This window comes from Fomitopsis serialis (genome assembly GCF_022376445.1).
Source record: "Fomitopsis serialis strain Sig1Antser10 chromosome Unknown B0H18scaffold_47, whole genome shotgun sequence".
In the NCBI taxonomy this organism is placed as follows: Eukaryota; Fungi; Basidiomycota; class Agaricomycetes; order Polyporales; family Fomitopsidaceae; genus Fomitopsis; species Fomitopsis serialis.
In genome coordinates this window covers 185896-210292 of record NW_025955007.1, presented here as the reverse complement: position 1 = coordinate 210292, position 24397 = coordinate 185896, and the positions used below count along the sequence as shown (strand labels likewise).

The 24397-nt window shown below is 48.2% G+C and overlaps 7 protein-coding genes across 7 annotated transcripts; 4 read left to right on the top strand and 3 right to left on the bottom strand.

Moving 5' to 3' along the window:
- Positions 1 to 436: 436 nt before the first annotated feature.
- B0H18DRAFT_955912 (uncharacterized protein) lies at positions 437 to 905 on the top strand (the record flags this gene model as incomplete). The annotated part of the gene is made up of 3 exons (XM_048042404.1): positions 437 to 558; positions 623 to 786; positions 829 to 905. The coding sequence occupies 3 exons, from the start codon at positions 437 to 439 to the stop codon at positions 903 to 905; spliced, it is 363 nt and encodes a 120-aa protein (XP_047891928.1).
- A 3987-nt stretch (positions 906 to 4892) lies between these two features.
- On the top strand, positions 4893 to 5486 carry B0H18DRAFT_955911 (uncharacterized protein; the record flags this gene model as incomplete). The annotated part of the gene is made up of 2 exons (XM_048042403.1): positions 4893 to 5319; positions 5371 to 5486. The coding sequence occupies 2 exons, from the start codon at positions 4893 to 4895 to the stop codon at positions 5484 to 5486; spliced, it is 543 nt and encodes a 180-aa protein (XP_047891927.1).
- Positions 5487 to 6952: 1466 nt separating this feature from the next.
- Positions 6953 to 9772, bottom strand: B0H18DRAFT_955910 (uncharacterized protein; the record flags this gene model as incomplete). Its single annotated transcript, XM_048042402.1, has 10 exons — positions 6953 to 7146; positions 7246 to 7491; positions 7586 to 7793; positions 7924 to 7985; positions 8114 to 8183; positions 8234 to 8748; positions 8803 to 9010; positions 9036 to 9354; positions 9407 to 9486; positions 9539 to 9772. 10 exons carry the CDS (start codon positions 9770 to 9772, stop codon positions 6953 to 6955), a joined length of 2136 nt encoding a protein of 711 aa, XP_047891926.1.
- A 1834-nt stretch (positions 9773 to 11606) lies between these two features.
- Positions 11607 to 12676, top strand: B0H18DRAFT_955909 (uncharacterized protein; the record flags this gene model as incomplete). The annotated part of the gene is made up of 3 exons (XM_048042401.1): positions 11607 to 11774; positions 11826 to 12051; positions 12078 to 12676. 3 exons carry the CDS (start codon positions 11607 to 11609, stop codon positions 12674 to 12676), a joined length of 993 nt encoding a protein of 330 aa, XP_047891925.1.
- A 4320-nt stretch (positions 12677 to 16996) lies between these two features.
- Positions 16997 to 18445, bottom strand: B0H18DRAFT_1120465 (uncharacterized protein; the record flags this gene model as incomplete). Its single annotated transcript, XM_048034127.1, has 10 exons — positions 16997 to 17139; positions 17189 to 17559; positions 17610 to 17693; positions 17745 to 17819; positions 17882 to 17926; positions 17976 to 18011; positions 18062 to 18130; positions 18184 to 18210; positions 18266 to 18352; positions 18405 to 18445. The coding sequence occupies 10 exons, from the start codon at positions 18443 to 18445 to the stop codon at positions 16997 to 16999; spliced, it is 978 nt and encodes a 325-aa protein (XP_047891924.1).
- A 2103-nt stretch (positions 18446 to 20548) lies between these two features.
- On the bottom strand, positions 20549 to 22446 carry B0H18DRAFT_1015417 (2-oxoacid dehydrogenases acyltransferase-domain-containing protein). Its single transcript, XM_048029207.1, has 4 exons — positions 22200 to 22446; positions 21540 to 22140; positions 21468 to 21490; positions 20549 to 21412 (listed from the first exon to the last, which is right to left on the bottom strand). The coding sequence occupies exons 1-4, from the start codon at positions 22349 to 22351 to the stop codon at positions 20659 to 20661; spliced, it is 1530 nt and encodes a 509-aa protein (XP_047891923.1). The 5' UTR covers positions 22352 to 22446; the 3' UTR covers positions 20549 to 20658.
- A 123-nt stretch (positions 22447 to 22569) lies between these two features.
- On the top strand, positions 22570 to 24330 carry B0H18DRAFT_1085725 (YL1 nuclear protein-domain-containing protein; the record flags this gene model as incomplete). Its single annotated transcript, XM_048031953.1, has 6 exons — positions 22570 to 22631; positions 22685 to 22767; positions 22829 to 22944; positions 22992 to 23261; positions 23304 to 24117; positions 24170 to 24330. The coding sequence occupies 6 exons, from the start codon at positions 22570 to 22572 to the stop codon at positions 24328 to 24330; spliced, it is 1506 nt and encodes a 501-aa protein (XP_047891922.1).
- Positions 24331 to 24397: the final 67 nt, after the last annotated feature.

Below are 24397 nucleotides of genomic sequence, written 5' to 3'. Positions count from 1 at the left end.
ATCATACATAACATTTTCTTGTTTTGTCTGCATTTTCTGAGCCAAGACTCAACAACTAATTCAAACTTTCCAGGTCAGCTACTACATAGTATTCACACAATTGATAGGTAATTGGTAAGCATCACAGGAAACACAAACAATGTCAAAGAATGAGTGTGAGGCATGTGGTTTTTATTGTTCTTTGTTGGATGGTGCTATATTTATATGAAAGTATGGGAAGGCATATCATGTACAGACTCTATAACACAGCATATATGTGACTGAGAATATACCCAATCAGAGGCCACAGCACAGCAAATGCAGTGTCACTGATGAGCTTGTGGCTGGCATTCAAGCTCAACTCCAAAGTTTGGCACCCTGCATGTTCAGGGCCTGTTGAACTGTTGAACTAAACATAACAGCTTAGGATCCTGTTTGGAGTTGCCAGTCCCTGACAATGCCAGGTGATACTGGTGGTTACAAGATATACAAAGACTCACTGAAAGAGTGGCTTATATCAGGCCATGCATGGGAAACTCTGCACTATCGTAGGTTTTTTGCCACATGTGAGCCTCAATAGTGAGCACAATATGAATCTATAGTACTCCTGGATTTCTCTCTGATTTTCCTGTTATTTGTCCAGTACTGCAGAGGCCATCAATGGTCAACTTCCTAAAACGGGCAAGGAGACTAATCATATATGGCAGGTTTCCATGTCTGCTTCAAAGACTCCCCTCATACCTGTGGAGCTCTCTAGTAAACATGCTTACCAAGATCTGCTCATATGCCTCAGTATCACTTCTCATGGTCAGTACTCTCAAAGATACCTAATCTGGACACCCCCATCAGTATCCAAGAAGCATCCCATGGAGAAGGGATATTTGGGTATTTATTTGGGTATTTTTGCGCATTTAATGGGGCTCTAGTAAGAGCTCAGTTAGTGTGGCTGAGAGCCATCAAAAAACTCGGCATGAAGAGCTGAGATTGAAGAATTACTTTAAAAAGGAATATTTGTCAGCATCCCAGCCAATGGGAATGTTCCAAAATCCCTTTTGAGTGACCGGAGTCGTCAACAGGCCGGTATTCCGGCCTGTCGACGACTCTGCTTCGGCAACGGGCGCTTAATTGGGCGCTTAGTAAGTGATGTAAGTGTATACTGTTTCTGCAGCGAAACTGACTTGTTTGGGGCTCAAAAAAGTCCCAGAAAATCGGATAATGTTCTAGGAGATCTGTGGAATATCCCTAAGCATATTGAAGTAGAGGGAACCTCAATACATGGTCATTCAGTTATGGGAAATCAGCACAGGCATGTTATGACAATATTTCCCCATTCATAGCAGTGCTGTGTACATTCCAGACACACTCATGCTGTATGGACTATGTGCATGGTCTATACAGGTCATATCAAATGTGTTTCAGAGACAACAACCTATTCATATTTGGAATCACTTTGCAATTGCCCACAGAGATTCTCTTTTCTGGATTATGAATATATAGGCAAGGCATGCTAGTTATAGACTCTGAGGGCTCTATACAGGATCAATTTCTTACATACAGCAGGCATCATGGATTATGATCCCTGAGGTACGAAGGTATCGTTCTTCTGATGGACCACCATGAAACGCCTTGCGATTCCTCCGGAATGGCAGTTTGTTCCCACAGTGCACGTGACTTGCAGCCACCCCGATAAGCAGAGATAAGTAACTGTTAGTATGGGTTGCTTATCTGAGTCTGACATTTCAGACTCCCAGATGACGCGACTTGGACCAACAGATACAAACAAATGCAGTGGCTAAGTGCTCTGTTATGGATGAGGCCCATGAAACACCTTAGCAGTTGCCCCAATAAGGAAACTGGTAAACATATCATGTGACTGGCAGCTTGGTGGCCCATTGCTGCAAGCGCTCACACACTGTAGGGCCTATATAGCCTCAGCCAGTAACAAATCATAGTATACATAGTATGCTCATCTGATAGCCCTTCATTCAGAGAGTATACAGGAATTTTACTGAGTGCATACAGTGGCTGGCTAACCCAGGAAATGCAAAGCAAAAAAATGCACATGTGCCTCTGCAGATTCAATCTGCTTGTTTATGACTCAAATATGGTCTATATGTACACTGCAATGTATATGTGTAGTTCAGACACTGTGGACTACTCAGTAGCTTCAATAATACAGGTAACAAGGACTATAATGGGTAATCTGAGCATCTTTTGCCATATTATGGCCCTTGCATACAATGTAATGGTAACCATTGCAGCTCAAGGCAATCATACACTTGTCTTTGATGTGTCTGTATATTTCCTAGATTTTCTGCATTTTTCTGAGCCCTACATGCCCCTGTTTGTGCATGATTCCTCTTTGGGAAGGTCACATACTCCATATGGTAATTATGCATCCACTGCTGGCTTTGTCTTGCTCACAGACACAATCTAGGGATACATACCTGAATGTGTACTTACACTACCATCTTATAGGGTTGTCCAGTACTGTATACTTTTAAATGGTTCGTCACCCAAGTGTGACTGTGACCGGCCTGACGAAAATTTGTGTTCGTCAAATTACCCGATTGGGTATACTGCCTACCTAATTGGGCGCGTAGCGCCGGCGCCGCAGGTCTAGCGCCCGTCTCAAAGGCCCTGTGACACGTTATTCACACCAGATTTTCGTTTCGTCGGGGCCGCCTGTGACACGTGACTGACGAACCATTTAAAAGTATACAGTACATGAGCAGTTCCAAGAGTGAAGTAGCAGGCTTATATAAGCTCACTGGGGCCACAGCAACCATCTTACCAGGTTATTCAGAATGCTATCTGATCTGATGTCAAACCCATGCCATATACAGCTTTATTCACATTGCCTGGATCATTTTGAATATTGTCTCAATTTTCCGCTTTTTTCTGAGTCTAAACAAGCTCTCTTAAGCACAGTAACAGTCCGCACTTACATCGCTTACTAAGCGCCCATTGAGCGCCCAGATGCCGTTCAGAGGTGCAACCATGTGGAAATTTGGCACGGTTGCACCTCCGAACGGCACGAGAGGGATGCCGAGCTGCTCTGATTGGTGCAACAAGCCCTTTTCTGCCCTAATCAGGCAGGCTGCCGAGGTTTTGGGCTGAGTTTGAATCTCAGCCACAGGCTCCTTAGTGGCACTGTACCTGCTGTACTGTGGCCTCACTAAAATGCGGAAAATTCCCAAAATAATCTCTGTGATAGGTATGATGTCATAGAGTCTATAGCTGCTGTGACTTACCCATTACCTTCAGTGTTTATGGCACAATTCACACAACAAAAACACACACAAATGCCTCTGTGCACATGAGTGCATCCCTTTTCACCTCAAAAGTCTCTCTTTTGAAGCCTATATGCTGCCCACAGATTCTCTGACATCCCAAACCTGCTAAATAGGGTAGCTGACCTTCCTAAAATGGTAATTTTGCTTAACCTGCTCAGTCTGGGCTCACAAAATGCAGATAAAATCAGGGAATATTATGTGTAATCAGACTCATCTGTATTGCCTTGTATATGAAGGCAATTCATCTTGTATGGAGGCCCCCACAATATATCACTAGTATGACTTGCCCAGTTGTTTGAAATTCAGGAAACAGAGAAACACATGCATGAATGTGTGGCATTTGACTGGGATACACTGACTGAAACCTAATCAACTTTTATAGAGTTTATAGAGATGATAAACTCATCTGATAGCCCATCATTCAAAGGGTTAATCATACATTGGAGGAATGAAGAACAAAGGACAACATTTAGAGAATCACATGTGGCTGTGCAGATATGAATGGCTTGTTGTCTCTGAAACACATTGCCTATGATTTCTCTGATCAAGGGCTAATACTTGTACAACAGCACTGACAGCAAGTCCCAACTGAGTAGTGGTTACTGTAGTCAACCCCCCAGATTCCCCTTCCTTGAGTTCTAGTTGATCTAGAGGCTCTCCTTACTTCTTTGCAACATTCCCAAGCTATTTGCTCTATGTTACTATCAATACAAACCAGTAACACTGCTAATTAGTATACAGATCATATTGATAAGCAACTTGGCAATTTACCAAGTAAGAAACAGATCCATAATGTCTGTTGCTCATGATTGCAAGCTATGATACTCATATTACAGCAACCTAATAATTTAGCAGGCTACTCTGAAGTGCAAAATGTGGAAGATATGTCAGTACTCTATGCATAGACAATATAATAGCAGTCTTGCCAAGCATGACTTCTGATGTGGGCAGCATGAAGTTGTTCATAAATTGACATATCTCCTACCAAAGGGATCGTACTGCCAGCTATGGTCCTCTCCTCAGCAAGTACAGTTATGAACCTTTAGACCTCTTACTCACACACGACAGTCACATCAATAGTGAAGCGGACTGAACAAAATATATTGAACTAACAAATATAGAGCATGATATCCAATGTACTTATGCACAAACTGCTGCGATTGCTCACCGCTCACCAACAAACTCGCTCACCAACAAACCGGCTCACCGACGAACTCACTACCAACTAGCCCACCGGGAACCCACCTGCTCACCTACACACCGGTTCACCAACTCACCAACACCATCACTTACCTGCGCTCCAATGCACCAACACACCAATGCACCGGTGCACCAACACATTCAGATCAATTAAATGCAAGCATAAGCACCAGCACTGCAGCACCAGCAATCACAGCCGTTCGCCACCCATCCAGTCTAGCAAGATGCCACCACATCTTAAAGTTCCCGCAACGACTCGGAATGCACTGCCATGACATACACTGCCATGTAGTGTTTGTGGTGCGAGTCAGGATCCGAGCACCTTCTGACCCAAAGCCCAGCTTCTGGCAAGTGGAATGGTGAGCGTACGAGCATACACGAGAGGCGGCGAGTGCATACCAGAGGAGACTTGTGCACATGAGAGGGGACACACACGTATGGATGTGGACATGCAGTTGCACCATCCAGTTGAGCGAACAGAGCACGAATGAGGGGGTGAGAACAAGGGTGAAGGGTGGACAAACGTACTGGCGAACTAGCCAGCAGACACGGCAGAAGAGCAACGAGCGGGCAGAAGATCAACGAGCGAGCGGGCGGAAGGGTGACAAGTGGGTGGACAGGCACAAGAGCCGGTGGACAGGCACAAGAGCCGGTGGACAGGCACAAGAGCCAGTGGACAGGCACAAGAGCCTGTGGACAGGCACAAGAGCCGGTGGACAGGCTCAAGAGTGGGCGGGCGAGCATAAGAGGTGTAAACAAGTGATTGGGCAGAAGAGGGGGAGACTGAGAGCAGTCAGACGAGCGATCATCGTCCAGTGCATGCCTACAGGGCTTATGTTGCCAGGTGTGTGCTGCATGTGCTCGCGCGCGCAGGGTCATCTTGCTACCCTCTCAGTTGTCATCGTCTCTGTACAAAGATCATTGGTGTCTTGGATCGCGGGGGCAGTCTGCGGAGTCAATGTCACAAGCAGGGCACGCACCTTTGCTGGCCGCGAAGTCCCTTCTTCATGAGCCTCCTGCGTCGCTGGAGCTTGTACGCTGCCGGCCGCGCCACCTGAGGGTACATATGGCGGGCCCATTCTCTTGAGGATGGGCTCCTGTGTGTGTCCTGTGTGTGCCCTAAAGATCTGCGGAATACAGGCATGGCTGAGACAGAGGTGAGAAGGAGAGCACACTGAGGACAGCCAACACGAGTGAAGGGCGTTGGAGTTAATAGAGCAGCAAGAGCCTGGCGGCGGGTACTGCTAGTGTCGATTCAATTGGCATTTTCCGAATTGAGCGCTTAACCCTTGCGAATGATGGGCCTCTCACCCTCTCAGCCATATCCCAATGCCACCTACTCTACCGTGTCTAGTGAATCCGCCAAACATTTAGACATCCACCTGGCTGCCTCTCGTTCATGCTTATGCTCTACCACTCGACTCTCGTAACCCTTGGTCAAACTCACGCACCTCTGGTGACCTGCACACGACCGAGGACTTGTACGACACAAGTACAAGTCCAGCTCCGAGCAACAAGATCACGCAAACTGCAAGAAATGCGGGGCGAGAAGGACAAGAGAAAAGCTCAAAGGGAAATGATGGGACACGGTGTGGTGTGGTCTAAGTGGACAGAAAGAGCCACAGAACGGACACAAAGGCTCAAAGTTTGAAGGTACGCCTCTACTGGACACAACCCCTTGCTGCCGTTGCCAGTGCCCACACCAGCAGGCAATCAACGAACGGGAAGTCCTGCCAGCCCCCTGCTGAGCACGAAGATGACACTTCTGCCTTCCGGGACGAGCTCATTCTCGTACCCGGTGCTCCACGCGGCAGCACAACGGACATAGTTGCACGTCTGGCATGCATCGTTTCTCCATGATTGGACGTCATCCAGCGGGTACACCGAGCCATCCGCTCAACATATGTACTGCTGGCGAGCACGACAATGTGCTGGTGCATTTACGACCGTACTCGACCCATCTAGTGACATCACTACACAGGGTAGCATATTGTACACATCCACGCATAGCTGCATGGACCTGTCGTGGCCACCCGTTGTGCAGTGCGTATGGCGAGCTCGCTGATTGACGGACACACCAGCAATGAATGTACACACAGCCAACGACCACGATGACGCACACTCTGTACCATAGCTCGCCCACCACCATACTCTCGCCTGCCCACCCACCTCTCACGGCCTCTCACCATATCTCTCTCTCGCCACATCACTATCCCAATCACTCACTGCGTCCCAATTGCTCGCCTCTGGCACTCGCTAATCCACCAGCACGGCCTCTCACGGCCTATCTTACTGCTTCTCGCCCAGGTACGTTTGCTTGTTCACTGGCAGTGTAAGCTCGGTTGTTCACTGTTCAACTGTTCATGTGGTCGCCAATTTGATGCGTCGGAGCACGTCGACTTCAAGGATCTAGAGGTGTTAATGCTGTTAACGCGATACTGGTTTGCAGGTGTTGTCTCAACACATCTTTGATGACTCTATCGTTTTGACTCAGGTGACATCACCCTGAAGACTGATGGTTCAGGCGTGTCCCACTGCCCAGCATGCTCGATCACTACTACCTCGCCCACAACTTCACTTCGACCCGGGCGCCCACCTCGAACGACCGGTTGCGCATCAAGGCAGATGCGCTGTCTTAACGGGCAACGTGCATGAATCTGCACCTGGCTAGCTGACCTCGATGTCATGATTGTCATTCCGCACATCAACACGTTGACACACTGGATATGTACTGTTGCAGTATGCCGGTGTTTTTGCTCACTCCACGTACCTGTTGCCGAAGAGAATGACAACACGTCTGGCGTACTCAACGAAGTACCCGGCGTGGCTGTTGATCTTACACATGGGATCAACACAATCAAGATGCACTTTACGGCGGTGACCTTGGTATGCACGTCACCGGCTCCAGTCCTCGTGTCCAGAAGCTGTACAATGGACGATGAGATAGCCAAACACTTTTCCGACATCAATGGTAGCCTGTCCCGGGACCCTCCTAGTTCCTGGCTGCCCCATCCATCTGTTATGTCGTGCCACACGCACTATGAGTACGTTGAGCCTGCCGCCTAATGTACAGGCAGCCGACCCCCTTGGATGCATGAGTCGCTACGCACATTCCGACTCAGTGTCTACCCCAGTGGATGGTACAATGAGCAAAGAGAGCTCGCTATGTGCGCCAGCCGTGGACGAATGTTCAGGACCATTGAGTTGGTGCGACGGCTTGGCTAACGATCCCAGCAGTAGCTCGTGCACATGTTGGAGGAAGGCTCGTACACGACCAAGATCTGGATCTATCTCTTCATGTACATTGGTCTCCACTTCCTGCAGGCCAGTGCAGATAGTATACTTTGAGTAGTGTACTAGAGTCTTAGTGATTAATATACATTTTACCTCTTTTTGAATGTGATTGCATGCAAGCAAAATGAGGGCTCTCAATGGGGTGTCATCGTACTTCAGTGGTCTTCAGATTAAGGTAATATACCTCTGCACTGTGTAAATCATACTTCACAAAACCTAACAATACATGTTTATGTGTTTTATGCACAACAATGACACAGAGATGGGAAATGACACCTGAAGTACACTTAAGTTGGCTGAGGTCTGTTTAAGGGAAATGGGTTTTTCCTGATGTACATGCAAACATTCCCAATGCTTGCGGAACATCTGCAGGTGTTTGGTCTGCAGGCCAGGCGCATACATTTTACGCAGCTTCTGTAATCAATAGTGAGTAAGTTAAAATGTAGGCATGCAGTGAGACTTACCACGCAATGGTGGTCTTCTACCCACTTCTCAATGGGATCCATGTAGTGCTGCAAGAGGTAGTGGTAGTCGTCCACACCTTGGAAGGACCACAAATAGACTTCAATGGGTCCGCAGTGGATGACACCGTTCTTGGCCCAGCCTCCAGAGATGTGACCTGCCGGACACAGCAGCTCCACCCATGCATCACTGTTGATGTTGATACCCTCGGGTGCCACCCTTGGGCCTTCCTCTATGTCAGCAACAACAAACATTACGTTGGTGACATGGTGGTGTTTGCCATTGATTTTGCCATCCGAGATGTTGCCGTTGTTCTCCTGGACATTGACGGCAACATCCGGGGTGTTGACGGCAACGTCCAGGGTGTTGACGGTGACATCCAATGTGTCAACGGGGTCTGAAGAAGACCAACCATCATTCATGTCTTCATCGGATTTACGTGATGACGCAGTGTTGGTGAGGTTGGGCAATGATGTCAGTGCATTGGTGTCGTAGCTGTCATCCACACCGGCGGCAACTGGTTCGAGGGATGTTGGGGCCTCTGATCAAACCTGAAGGCCTTTGAGCTTACGTCCCAGGACGGCTCCGTGCACAGGTGTTCTAGCGCCATCTACGGGCATGTCCTGCATGTCGATGTTGGCATCCTGCAGGCTGTCAGATGGTGGTGGGGCTGTGGGTGCCATGAGTGGAACATCAGACTGTTCAGCCCCAAGGTTCAACTGCATGTTCTCCTCGACAACCATCCCATCAACGGTCTGTACAAGGTCAGCCCATAGTATCTACAAAACAATCATGAATATGTACCTTCCGCAACATGTCCACATGTGTCTGAGCCCCCGCCCCCTCAAACACTATGCTGTATGTATTGCAGTTCACCTTGATGCCATTCCTTCCCACTTCAAAGAGGCGGGCTTGGACGAAATCCAGTACTGCAATGTGGTGGTTGTGCACGATGAGCATCGCACCATCTTCCAGTGCAAGGGAACCTTGGAGTGGGTGTTTGGTGACAATGGGCTCCAAGACGTCTCCACACACACCGTCCCTTATGCTGCCGGCGATTGCTTGATGTATGAATAAAGCTGACCCCACGGTGACGGTCCCCATGTCAGTGTTGTATCTAAACCTACATTATATGTCAATTTGGGTTGAGATCACAGAGCAACTGATTTACTCACCAAAAGTAGCGTAGAATGTCTGGTTTGTCCAGTGTCTGCGCCTTCAAATCCTGCCACTCTGGCTCTGTGATTCCGGGTACCTATGCTGGAGAGTAAGTATTCTGAATGGAAGCCAAAAGATAAGATACCTACTCTAACAACCACGTCAGGGAGGACTGGGAAGTCCTCTTGCCTGAGCAAATACCCAAAAATCTGCTTGGCAAACGGCCAGTGTTTGATGTGTGCTTGATAGTGTTCGTTCTCAGCTTCAGCGGTGTGCTTGTCCTCAGCTTCGATGACATGCTTGTCCTCAACACTTGTAGGCTGTGAGCTCGTGGAGAGGCAAGCTGGCAATAGAATCATACAACTTGCTGGGGAGTGGGCCATGTATGGCAATATGATCCCAGTTGTGTTGTCTGTGTCTTTTGTTTTCTGGTTCATCAAATTATCACTTCAATCTCACTTATCAATGATTATATGTATTATGTATTGATACATACTAGTCTGTGAGACTAACTTCTGTGCTTGACTAGACCAAGCAGTTGTCAAGCTTCAACAATAATACTAACCTTGCACAAGCCAAATTTTACTCATCAGGGAGTATCATAGTAGTAACAGAGATGTTTACATTCATATGGCTCAGCTCATCATCCTCAATGTGGTAACACAAAGCCTGAGTCCTAAGTGTCCTAGACAATCCAGAACCTTTCCAAAAAAATTGTATTGATTCTAGGTAGCTATGCCAATATTGCTATACAGCCATTACCCAATGATATGTGCAGTTGCACAGTTGTTCTTGCCTAACTGTAGCTAAGCTGTCCTGTTATACCATGTCTGGGATATAATGTACTGTCTCAAACACTGAACAATGATACCACCTCAAACTGGCAGACTTTTCTATTATGTAATCTGTGTAGAGCATGCTAATGAATGAATAATGATAATTATTAGAGCACAGTATGCATTCCTACACTCATTGGCACAGGGTGCTATGTAATGCATTTGCTGGGGAAAATAGTAGACCCACTCTGTTGTAATTGTGAGTATATATCAGACATATTGGGAGCACACATATGCCATGTTCACCAGTTTCCATATTGGGCTCCAAGCTAGACATTACAGGAGCCCCAAGTCCATAGGGAATGCATTTGTTTGGGTGTGTTGGTGCAAGCCGTGTCGTCTGGGAGTCTGAAAATTCAAACTCAGCTAACAATCACCTAGTAAGTGTTACTGATCTTAGGTTATCTGGTGCTCAAACAGTCACATGCACTGTGGGAAAAACCTTCCACATTGGGCTCCATGCTAAGTGTTACATCCCCTCCAGTCATAAGAACAATTCCTTCGTACCTCAGGGATCGTAACAGCCTCCGAGTCCAGAGCTCCAACTCAACCAACAAGACCTGGCAAAAACTTGGCTGCCATTCCAACAAGTTGACATGTATCACAAGTACAAGTTCAAACCATACAAGCTGGATGACAAAAGAGAGGAGCTGGACGTGGTCAAGGCCATCCCTATAGGTTTGACACTGTTATTGTGCAAGATAATGAGGAGGCAGAGTCTACTGGCTTAATTGGTGGGTTCAGATTTCTTCTGAACTGTCTGCTCTAAGAATTACCTCGTAAAGGCATGAGGGTAGGCAGAGTCAAAGTTATTTTTACTCTGCCATGAAGGCTACCTCCGACACAAGGTAGTGGGGCCACACTGGATTGGTGGCCACGAGAACTGCTCACATACATGGAGTGGTATACCCGCTTCATGTGTGCTGCTGATCCCTCCCACTTGATGTACACTGTGAAGAAAGCACCACTTATCAGTGCTGGTTTGCCTCAGGGTGCAGTCATTCCCCTGTCGCAGATTTGTCAGTCATGTCAACTTACACTGGCCTTTCTGGGTAGACCTTGAGGGACAGTTCCAGACTCATGGGCATCTGCCAATGTGCTGGACCAGGCGAGTACTTTCCATGTTAATAATTGGGCGGATTGTACTTGTATCAAACGGTATGGTAGTCTACTGAGTTACATAATCTTTGGACCTATTCTATTGATGTACTTGTTGGAACTGGGATTCTACACCTACAAAATGGGGGGTGCCAATGGGTCTGGCATTTGGTGCTAGTGGTTGATTAAAGACTTCTCACGCCTCATTCAATGCTTTTGTACTCTCTGAGAACACTTTTGGTTCTCTTATCCTCTTCACCGTCCACCCGTCCACCCATCTACCATGGCTTCTTTGGATCCTCGCCTCCAATTCCACATCTTGACCTTCATTCCTTCCTTTAGCAACATTTGCAAGAAGGTCAAGCAGTGCTCCCATGTGCAGAAGGGTTGCCTCAACCACCTCATGGTGGTTGAGATATTGAGGACAGGTCTGGGGACCCTGTGGAGCCATGTGAGTGAGAAATTCCATGATGTTGTTGGATACTGACAGAAGCATACATAGTGCCTGACCACTGTCAAATCCTGCTGTACCTTGCCCAGCAAGTTGCAGCCGAAAGACCATGACATTGCTGTGGCGCACCCATACATCAACTGCTGGAGGATGGCCCAAACCAGCTCATTTTTGTTGGCAGCATTGAGGTGTGGCACAAGAGCCCCAAATTTCCAGAGTGCCTTCGAGATGGATGAGATAGCAGTAGTGGAGGTATTCTTTTATTACCAGGTTGTTTGTCAGTGTCTGCACGTATGTTTAAAGGGCTCAAAGTAACTGGGCAGGATCACATTGCGCACATCAAGCTGCCCCTCATGTGCCATGTACATGGGGACTCAGAGATAGAGCTGCCGTTCTGCCAGCTGGTCGTGGAGGAGGTCATTCCATGCCTCAATCGCTGGAAGAGGGATCCTAAGGAGTACCCCACACACTTCAACATCTACAATGTCCAGCAAGCTGAGTTTGTTCCCATCGGGTCCATTGACGAACCCATTTGCATCCCCCTACCCCTTTGGCATGTCATCCTCGTTAAATACAAGTGTATCTATGGCACCATGTGGCCCCTCTACTGGGCTAAAGGGATCCATCCTTCAGGTGCTCTGGGTGGAATCCTTGCTGACATGTACCCCCACCCGTCCATCTGGCCTGTGGCCTTTGATTTCCCTAGGACCCACATCAACACATTGTCCGTGGTCCGGGTTGAAGGCAACCACTGGCCACACATCTTCACGCCCCTGGATGGCCATCTGGACTGTACTGTGGAGAGGATGAATGTTCAAGAAGATGAGGTTTCAGATGTGGACTCAGATGCGGACTGGGATGTGGAGGACTGGGATGGTGAGACAGTGACAGAGGAAATCTAGGTACATGTACATCCCAGTTCCACCTTCTCTGTACTGTTACAATCCCTGAGGTACGAAGGAATCATTCTTATGACTGGAGTGAATGTAACACTTAGCATGGAGCCCAATGTGGCAGGTTTTCCCACAGTGCATGTGACTGTTTGAGCGCCAGATAACCAAGGATAAGTAACACTTACTATGCTCACATTAGCTGAGTTTCAAATTTCAGACTCCCAGACGACGCAACTTGCACCAACACCCCCAAACAAATGCTGTGGCTGACAATTCCCCATGGACTTGGGGCTCCTGTAACATCTAGCTTGGAGCCCAATATGGAAAGTGGTGAACATGGCATGTGACCTCACCAGCGACACTGGGCTCCAATAGAATCAATCACTTTTTGCAACAGTAAGCACCCACAAAAAGCATTTTCATGATGTCTGACACACATGGCTATACTATATGGGTCATGTGCTCCATATCTAGGGTGAAAATGAGCAGTTCAAATTCTGCAAAGTCTCTTGTGTTTTCTTTTTTGTATTTCGCATTTCCTGGCCTGTCTAGCCACTATTGGGGCCCAACAAAACTACTGTAGACTCTATGAAACAAGGGCTACAAGTTGACTATATAATTGCCATATCTATATGGTGCCATAACAGAGCTCAGAATGGGCAAGGTTGGCTGATTTCATGCTTGTACATGGTGTTATAGCTTACCTTCCATATATGGTAACATGTTGTGAACTTCACAGGCCTCATCAACATGTCATAGTGCTCTATGAATATCTTCTGATTTATCTGCAATTTATGAAGCACTGGACATCCACTTTATGTAGAATTACTGGATTTGGAAGGTTTCTCATCATTTAGGGCAATGTGAGCTTTGTGATACTTCTTGTGCAATAATCCCTCCCACAACTTGCCTGAAATGTACATTTCCATGGTTCACATCAGCTACACATCACTGTCTTTGTATACATGTCTCTGTTGTACCAGAAAAGGGACAATGGCCACTTGGGTCTAGCCAGTCACATGATCAATGACGTGCGGTTGCAGCAGTTGCAGTGGTGTTTTATCGCTGCAGTGCTGTGACCGCACATCATTGATCATGTGGCTGCAAAAAAGCGGTCAAAAATGCGCAGAATATTCATTCTGAGGACAAAACCTACTGTTTTGGGCACAGAAGAATTGTGTAAATTCCCAATAAATTGGAAGGCCTTGGTGCAGCTATCATAAATTACTTTGAAGTCATAAAAGGTCAATAGTGTATCAATTACAGGTCCCACAAGGCTGCCAGTCAGCTTTCAAGCTACAGTAGTGACATTACCACATTGGGTGTTACCTGCAGTGACTCTATGATATCTTGGAGTGATTTGCCTGAAATTAGAGCACAATGTTTGGTGTTTTAGGATTCAGACAGTGTGATATTGAGGTATCCAGTGCATATGTGGCTTGGTGAGTATGTACATTTAACAATATCACTAGACATAGTCATGTGTGTGCTCCCAATATGTCTGAAATATATTATAGGGCATTTTCGACCAATGTTCGGGGTCAGGGCGGGGTCAGGGCGAGGCTTTCACAAAAAACCGGACCTCTGCGCATGGGGAACACCCATCTTCTTACATTTCCTTACCCACACTTGTGCTACATGTGCCATTGCGGGTAAAGGACGGCTGTCCGAAACGGTTACCCACACTCGCGCTGCAGCGCGAGTGCAGGTAACTGTACATAAATCCTCGTGTTGTGGTAGTGTTTTACCCTCACCTGTGCACCAGCACAAATGCGGGTCAGCCGCACATTCCATACATGCATACCAATTCAACCTGCACTCGTGCTGGCAGCGCCAACTGTTGGCTGCAGTGTGCCTCAGAGCGATTCCAAAGGCCTAAGTTGAGCTCTGTAAAGTCTTTTTATTCAAAGAAGCGAAGATACACACCTAAGTCAAGCTCTGTAAAGTCTTAGGGACTTAGAGCTCAACGAGGCGGACTGTCTATGGTGTGCATTATGTAAGGCGACCATAACTGTACAGTAGAAACAGCCACAAAGTCGAAATCAATGAAGGAGTGAAAAATCAGATGAGTGCAGGGGTTCAAATCCCTGAAGATGCAAACATTATGGAAAATGGTAGACTGAAGGGAATGATGTCGGAAAACGTACAGTATGCACGGTATAGTGATGGTGTCCATGTAGAATTAAGGAGAACACACCGAACACATTCCACGACTTGGACAGGGCAATGGAGCTCAGAATAATTCGCAGAAATGCGGAATAGATTCCGAGCCCAACAAACAGATACTTTTTAGGGAGAGTAAGCAGTTCCTGTAGTGGAATGTTTGCAGCCACCAAATTTTGTGTTTCCTTGAAGTAGCCATCTGTTTCATCAGGCTTACAATATGCAGTGAATGCAAACTGATCATTAGGTAGGTAGCTATTTTGTAATGGCTGAATGTGTGAACTTATGTGGGAGTTCAGTTGAGACCATAGCCATAGTTCCCCAGCATTATAGTGTGACTGTCCACCTCCCAAGAGGGCCACAGATGATTTCCTCACTGAACTTGAACTTTGTTGTCTAGCACCTGAAAAGAATGAAAATTTCCACTTCACAGGATCCATTTTTCTGCCCTGTAAGAGACCTAGTAGTGCTGTGTGGAAGTCATGTTGGTACATGCTTTATTGGCCCAAGTGCAACTTGATTTTCTTGATAATGGTATACAGTGTTAGGATCGTGCGCTTGAGACGAAGTCCGAGGTCGGAGTTACGAAGTCCGGAGTTTCGGAGCGCAGTGGAGTGAGGACTTGGCGAAGCTATTAACAACGCCCCTGGGAGAACTCGACGAGGTCCTCTATTTGGACTTGGACGGAGGTGGACTATGACGGAGTCCGGAGATAGAGTCGGAGGAAGGAGGAGGAGAAGACGAGAGCGAGAGAGAGAAGAGAGAAGCTAGACAGAGGTCGGACGGAAGTCCGGAGTTCAGACAGGAGTTCGGAGGAAAGGAAATCGGATTGGTTGAACGAGGATAAACGAGATATTTGAACTGAAGTACAACAGTGCTACAGTTCGATCTATATATACAGCGAGTCTAATTGTGAACGGAAGACAATAAGACGGAGGAAGGGATACGGAGAACAATAACGGAAGACCGGAGATGTTAGTAACCGGAGTGAATACAATAAGTTAATTGTCCGTGCAAGATAGAGACCATGCGGTACGCTAATTGTAATGCGGGAGAAGATAGGCTAAGCGAATACAATAAGACCGGAGTTCGGAGAAACGGAGACGGAGAAAACGGAACTGGAGTTCGGAGGTGGTCTTGGTGGCACGGAGCGTGACATACAGATTGATGTGGGGAATAAGCATATACTGAAACACAGTGGGTTGAAAATGTTCATGACATTGGGAAGGCAATGTGGGTTGTTTATTGGGAATATGTTCTGATGTAGGGCATTTTGGAAGTGTCTTTGTGATGGTGCTTTCCTGAGCCATACCCATAATGGGTGCAGAGGATTTGGGAAATGTGTCTGCTAGCACATGTGGAGTGTATGCAGTGTACACTGATTGTGTGCACTTGTTGTTCATTGCCAAGCAACCATTCTGTGGCAATAGAAGTGATGTGCTTGTGTCTATAGGCAGTACACTAGCAGCAATAAACAGTGCCTGCGCATACACATGCAACAGTACAACTGTGAACAGCAGCATGGACTTGGAGTTTGGGAGATACATGACAGCAGAAAGAAGAAAAGTAGGTGCTCAAACAATGTAGAACACAAACATGTGATGTGCTGAAATTCTCAGCATGTGACTTTGTTCACATGTGATAACTGAAAGGTAAAGCCATTGGGAGCTTTAGCTGGGCTTATTCTTCTGCTATATTCACACAGTGATCATGCATGGAACATAACTGTCATAAATTCATAACATACATCATGGGCATACATCATGGGCATACATCATATGGTCATAACATCAGCAAAGACATGCAGTAACATGGAGTCCATCCAAAATCCACCCCTCAGTCAAGATTGTTGGCCACCAGAACAGCTGCACCCACAACATTTGAGGAGAGACTTGGATGAGGTGTGGAAGCTGTGGTATACGTAGACACTGTATGGAATACGGCCACAATGGAGTGCTTGCTAGGCTCATTGAATGTGCGGGGGCACAGCTGTTCAACAGCCTCAATGTCAAATGCTGCTGTAGCATTTGCATCAAAGAACTCTGTGGCATCCCACACAGGTACTACAGAAATAAAGGTTGTTAATTATAATTGATATGGAAAGATGTATTGTACTTACTCTCTTGACGGGGCTCAGGGCTACACGCTCACCCAGGGTATCATTGATTATTTGGGGATGGGTACGGGTGAGTGCAGACTGGGTTTACGAGGAGTGCGTGAGGGGGTTGTCGATGTGGAGGCTGTATGCTTGGCAGGGCTGTTGATGTACTTGTCGAGGTTGACCTTGCCACAACTGGAAGTAAATGCATCTATACAGGATATGAGCAGAAATTATATTCTGGGTTGTCACATACATACCACATTTGTCCACCTGCTCCAGAGTAGTGCCAAAGTTGACGTAGTTGTTGCTAACAGCCGGTGAGGACAGCTCAGGCTGTCCCAGCACCTCACACCAGAAAGCCCAAGCAAGGTCAAACTCCACATCAAGGGGTATGATAGCAATGGACTTGCTAGTCCGCATGCCAACACCAGTCTTGAATTCACCTGCAGTGATCAAATGACTGTGCTCAACCACCCCAAACGTGACATTGATGACAGCATGATCTTCAAAGGTGACAACTGGCTGGTAGTACCCCGTCCCCATGGCTCCAAAGTTGTCTGGACATGCACGGGCAGGGTTCACAAGCCACATCATCCTGAATGAGAAGGTGAGGGTCTTCTTAAGGGCACTGTGAATTATCAGTAAAGCCAAATATATGAACTTGCATTAGTTACTCACGCAGTCTGGAACTGAATGCCCTGCTCCGTAAATGATGCAACAAGATCATCTGCCCTGATGCTTGGATGGTTGGGAACATCTTTCCTGATCACATTGGATCAGTTGAACATATGACTAGATTGGTCATAGACTCACTTCAGGGGCCACATGTTCTTGTATGTGTCCTTGAGCCAACCGTTGATCTTACTTCTGTCCAGTTGCAGACAGTGCCTATGTTACCAGTAAAACTGACATTAGTACAAAATCTCAGTAATGCAAACATAGACACTAACTTGTTGCCCTCGGGTGGCTGACACTTGTACTCTGGACTTGCATAACTTGTGGACCATTAATATGTTGATTATAGGTAATGATAAGAGACCTTACACAGCACCCGCGATGGGTGAAACATCATCTTTGTTACTGTGTACTTATTAGTAAGTATCTGGATGCAATATAGGAATGGAACCTACACAACATCCTTGCCCTTCTTCTTCTTCAATGAGCTCTTCACCTCAGATACTTCTACAACTGGTTCAAGTCTGTATAAAGCAAGTCAACAAGCATCTCATAAAATTTGTATGTCTTTTTTTACCTCTGCTTCCCGATGTACACCTCACTACTGTGTAGAGTATCTCAGTACTAAGGTGCAGGTTCATAATAGCTACTGTACATACCTGCTGCTTGATTTCCTGGCAAGAAACACATTTTCCTCAGCATCAGAAATAATGGCATCCTGCTTTGCCTTGCCCTTGCCCTTGGCACTAAAATTACAGTGTCAATTGTATGCATCAGTGAATACATATATATACCCACATTGTCCCTCGAGGCTTCTTTGTTGGGGAGGCACTACTCATAGTATGATTGAATCAGCAAATGAATGACTAGAGAAATAATTCACATATGTCAGACTGTCATCATCGCCTGGGCTTGGATGCTCATCACTTAACCCACAGTTAGTACATATGACACTGCACAATATTTCTAGGTATTTACCGCTTCTTGCGAGACCTGCCCTTGCTGCATATTAATGTGTCAGCACGACATATACACAACAGTACTTGAAACAACAAACTTAGGGGATGGAGTGGCTGGGGTCTCTGGTGGCCCAGAAGGGTTGCATCTGTAGTGACATCAGCAATGAATATGTAGACTGTGTGACTGCACAAACCGCTTGACAGGGTTATTATTCAGTCAATCAGTACTCCCTACACAGATTCTATGATACAAAAGTCTGCCAGTTTTAAAGTCATAGTATTGTTCAGTGTTTTGAGACCAGTAGATAATGCCCCAGACATGTTGAAATGGAGCAGCTCAGCCACAGTTGTGCAAGAACAAGCCTGAGACCACACATATTGTTGGGTAATGGCTGTATAGCAATAGTAGCATAGCTATCTATGTTACGGATAGATAACCCATTATCTGTCCTCTAGATTAGATTATGAACTGATAGTGTACATCTCATCTTATCTCAATGTACCTAGCGATCTGACTTCCATTTTGGGAAGTAATCTACTCTTCTACCTGAACTACCACCTCGTCCGAGTGCGAACTCTTCGCGCCGTCCGAGTTAGTTCCCCTGTCCTCGGCTAGGCTCGTTGCCCCGCCTAGGAACTCCCCTCGGCTTAGGCTCATCGCCTTCGCCTTGGACCCCTCCTCGACCTGGCCCAACAGCCCGTCTAGGACTCCCCGCTTGGCCCAGCTCGTCGCTGGCAACCAAGGACCTCTCCGCGCTCCCGAATAGCAAGGCTCGTCGCCCTGCTAACGACCCTAGCAGGTACTCCTCACCCTGCTCACGACCCCGAGATCCTCCTTTCCCCCCTGGTCGCGTCGCGACCACCAACCATTAGGTTCACGAGGCAGCCCGGCCCCTGAATCTAGGGTTCCGAGCCCACGAGCCCTAACAATCTATGATCAATAACACTTTTTGATGAAGAAATATGCACATTATGGATTCTCCAGGATACTCAATATTCAGGATCTAATGCTCTGTGTATTGTATTACTTCATGGGGATTGAGCTGAGCAACTTTAATGTAAGCACCTCTGTTACTACTATAATACTCCTTGATGATTTTACTTTGGCTTGTGCAAGGTCATTGTTATTGTCACAGTTTGTCAACTATTTGGTAAAGCATGGAAGTTGGTCTCACAGAGTAGTATATATCAAGGCATATGAAAAGTGAGACTGAAGCCATGATTTGATGAGCCAGAAGACAACAGATGCAGACAATACAACTGAGATTGTATTGCATGCATAGCCCACTCCCCAGCAAGTAAGAAGAAGATTTGTTTGGTCAAATTGCAGGGCAGTGAAGGCTTGGTTTTGCTCAATCATAATTTGTTTGTCCAAAAGACATGCACAGAATATTGCTTGGGCAGCCTCCAGCCAGGCCTGGCACAAAGATTTGGCCCCAGGGTACCCATTTTTACATCCTGGCTTTCTGACTAGCTCAATCTGGATGGGAAAAGCCCAACAGGACATCTTTTGAGGCTGTGTGGCTTGACAGGTGGTCCAGCACTCATTTGCTCGGAAGTTCTCATGCTGGCCTAGTGCAAGCCTTGTACATGATCCTAATTATCTTTGTTCCTCTGTCAGTTCTGCTGTACATTCACTTTCACTTGATTGCCACGGCTTGATTTCACATGCAGAAACCATCAACCTAGAAAATTGGACCATGGGTACTACTGGTAAGTGAATATCTGGTGTTCTGCATTCAGTGGCTAAGTCATCTGCAATTATCTTTTCAAGTTGGTCTTAGGGATGTATGACAAACAGCTGTCAGCACAATATCAAAAGATAAGTGTTTGTCACTATGAAGTGTGAATAACTGCAGTTGTCATGCAATATCACACAGCAGTGAGTTGATCTTGCTTTTTCTGTCCAGATCAGCAGAATGCACTTTTGCTGATGGAGCCACATGTCCCAAGGACTGGTAGATGACTGTAAGTACCATGGTAGGCAATGATACAGACTCTTAACAATACACTCAATCCTCCTTCTTTTTAGGTACAATGTTAGGATATCTTGAAATGGAATTTGTCCACTGTGATGGTATGACCCATCTTAATCATACAGCATCACCTATCAATCTGGCTGGAGTCTCCACCCAGCTTCTCCATGCCTCTGCAAATGCCACCAGCTCCGCACCCTCAACAACCCTATGATCAGCACTCCAACTGATACCTATCTTCAACCGCCGTGCGCCACCCTCGAAGCGGTCTACATCCCAAACCCACTTCGCGCGACCGACCGCCATGATAGCGACACCTCCGCCCGGAACGAGTACTGGCGATGCCGAGTCAACATCCCCTACACCGCCTACGTTGGACACAGTTATGGTCCCTCCGCGCTTCGGCATCTCCGCGGGTGTCAAGGCGCAGGGGACTTGGCGGCCGAGATGGGCAAGGTGCTTCAGTCGAGAAGCGATGTCGTACACGGTCGCTCGGTCGACAGCCTGGAGGGTCGGGGTGTACAAGCCTGTCGGAGTGGATAATGCGATGCTGATGTCCACATGCGAGCGAACGGTCAGGGTCGGCTTGGCGGATGGAGAGTTGGATGGTGTCAGCGACGAGCGGAAGAGGGGCCACTCGTGCATTGTCTTGGAGAGCGTCTTCAGTAGGAAGGGCAAGTACGTGAGCCGCGTGTAATGCGCAGAGTCGGGTACCGTCGGTGCGTCAGGAGGTGGAAGGAAAGATGCGGGTGAAATGATGGACGAAGGGTGCTTAGAGACGGGCTCGGACGGGCGGTAATGAGGCGGGATATGCGAATTTAAGATGGGCAGGATGTGGTACAGTTCCGTCAGGTCCAGCGTCGTCGAGAAACTATCGCGATGAGTATTATCGCCTCGATGTCCACAACGCAACGGACCAAACTCACCTGAACTGAGGGATTTCCAAACTCTGCTACTCTTAGTATTATCCACATGACGCAGACGTTATTGGCGCTTACCTTCGTCATGGCCTTCCACATATTGAGCCTGGTCCTTCCCAGCTCAACAATCGTCTCGCCTTCCGACACGCGGGTCTCTTGTGGTCCAGGCAGAGGCGACCCGCTTGTTGTTGATTGGGACAGGTGACTATCGATATCTTGTTTCTCTATCCGGCCACCCTTTCCACTCCCTGGAGCCAGGATCGCCAGGTCGACACCTTTCTGTCGTGCATAGTGACGTACAGAAGGTGTAGCGAGAACATTGGCAGCCTGTTCAGGAGACGTGCCAGTTTCCGCGCTAGCACGAGGATCAAGAGGGTGGAGTTTGCTCTTCAAAGCCCGTGGATGCTCTTCGATGTGCGGCTCGAGTGTCGGTGTCGGTTCCGGGGCAGGCGGTGCCGGTGCAGGAGACTCTTCGGGGGCATCAGTATGGTCGCTCCCGTCCTCCGCCTCGACTTCGATCATACAGAGTCCCGCGCCAACCTTGGCCACCTCGCCCTCTCTGACGAGGAGTTCCTTGACTACGCCCTCGAATGGGCTGGTGATCTCGACGCTAGCCTTGTCACTCTGCACCTCGCATAGTGGGTCGAAGGCCTGTATAGAGCTCGAAGGCTTAACGCTCCTGTGCAAACCGCAGCCAGCCTGTCAGCGCGAAGACACTGAAGGCGATCGGGGACGTACCATCGAATGACCTCGCACTCCGTGATCCCTTCACCGATGTCTGCGAGTTTGAACTCTTTGAGGAGCTTCCGCTGAGCTTGCAGGACGCAACATGTGTGGAAACGAGAGATGAGACTGGCCGATCGAGGGCGAATAAGCTGCAGTGTGAACATAGAGGCAGCGACGCAAAGCCTGAGGTGGCTGTGGACTGGAGAGGCGGGCCATGGCGGTCATGCTGGGTGGTCATGCATGCGCGGGGAAGACGGCGCGTCGAGCGCCTCAGAGTCCGGTGTTCGTCAACGCGCGTGTCTCACGCGCCTCTTCTCTTCAAGCTCCCGCCACTCGCGCGGTCCTCCTCGCACCCCTGCAGCAGTATTACAACGCGCTGATCATGGCAGAACACGATGACTCGCTCGTCATGCGCAGGCCAAAGCGGAGCACTGCTGGTAACAGGTCAGATAGCATCGTGCTTCATGCTCAGCATCACAATCTTAACAACATCGCAGGATGGAGGCGGTTTTGGCTGAATTTCGCGCGGAAGATGTTGGCGTAGACGTGGAAGAAGACGTTGACTTTGTCGTTGAGAAAGGTGAGCATACTCGCGCCGTACGATATTCGCCGCTCATGGAACGCTCGCCTCTCAAGCGTAGACGAACAGGATGCCTTTGGTTCTGACTTCGAGAGCACCGACGAAGAGGAGGCTCAAGAGGACACCAATGGTTTGGAGGAGAGGAAGGCTTGGGAGGATGAAAGACGGTCTCGCAAGGTAGCTCGTCCGTCATATCGCGCGTTTGACCACTCATACTCCCGTAGACCGCTCGTTCCAAATTGGACAGGGTAACTGCCGCCGCGCATGCGCGCCACAAGGCCACTTTCAATCCGCAGCTGGAAGACCAGCAGACGAGGGAACGTGACGGTAGCAAAGTGAAGAGGAGGGTGTCCATGGGTTCGGTCATCGACGCGGAAACGGGAGAAGTTGTAGAGGGGACTAAGAGACATAGTCGGAGATCGCACACGATGCAGAATACATCAGAGACTGCCAGCCGCATGAAAGACGCAGAAGTGAAGAAGGTATGCCTCAGCGTATCTGAGGGGGCAGAAATGCATAAGCTGATACGTCTGTAGTCTACAGTACCAAAGAAAGCAAAGACCCCCGAACGACTGCCGACTCAACGTGAGCTCATCGAGCGTGCGCTGAAGATGGAGGAAGGCAACATCAAAGAACATCGCGAGTATCTCAGCACGGAAGAAGAGAAGCGCAAGAAAGCGCGTCTCGTGCGCACCGCCGTGCAGGGACCTCTCCTGCGGTGGATCAGCAAAGCGGAAGAGGTCACCGTGCGAGTCGAGCCTCCGCCCCCCGCACCGCCGTCATACACATATGCCCATGCTGCATATCCGTACTACCCGCCGCCGCCGCCTCCTCCACAGAGTACGCGCTCGCCGGCGTCGAATGCTGCACCAAGATCGTACTTACATGTATCAGCTTCATATCATGCCGACCTCCAGAAATCTGATCCTTCGGCTACTCCCCAGTCACAACCTCAATATCCTACGTACTCTGCGGACTACCACACACAATATTCACCGCCGGCTCCGTCTCATCCGCAGGCTCCATCCTCTGCACCATACACACATCCGGCCTCGCAATATGCTTCTCATCCAGAGCCCCAGCAAACGCCTTCGACATCGTACTCGCAGTCGGCTCAGTATACACACCCGTACTACTACTACCATCAGCAATATGCGCAGCCACAAGTGGCCCCTAGCCCCGCGGAGCCCATAGAGCGGACAGAAAAGGTCACGAAGAACTACGTCATACATGAGCTGTCGCAGCAAGAGAAACAGCGCCCTCCGTGGCACTCGACCATGAAGGCGATGTTCGGGGACCATGTCAAATGGGAAGAGCTGAGGGTATATACGTCGAAAGGGAGACCTTTATGTGCGCGCGTCTCTTCCTTCGCCGACACGACATATTGCTCACAGACACACAGCTCGACCTGTGCTACGCTGTCCAATCACTGGGAAGGTGGCGAATTACCGCGACCCTCGAACGAACGTGCCGTTTGCAGACGTTGCTGCGTATGAGACGTTGACCAAGGTCCTGGAGCACGAGTACGTATGGAACGACAGCCTAGGCTGTTATGTTGGCTAGGGCTTGTCGCTGGCGTTGCGTTTCTCCGCTGTTGAAATGCGTACATGCAGCACATCTATTGGTCGAT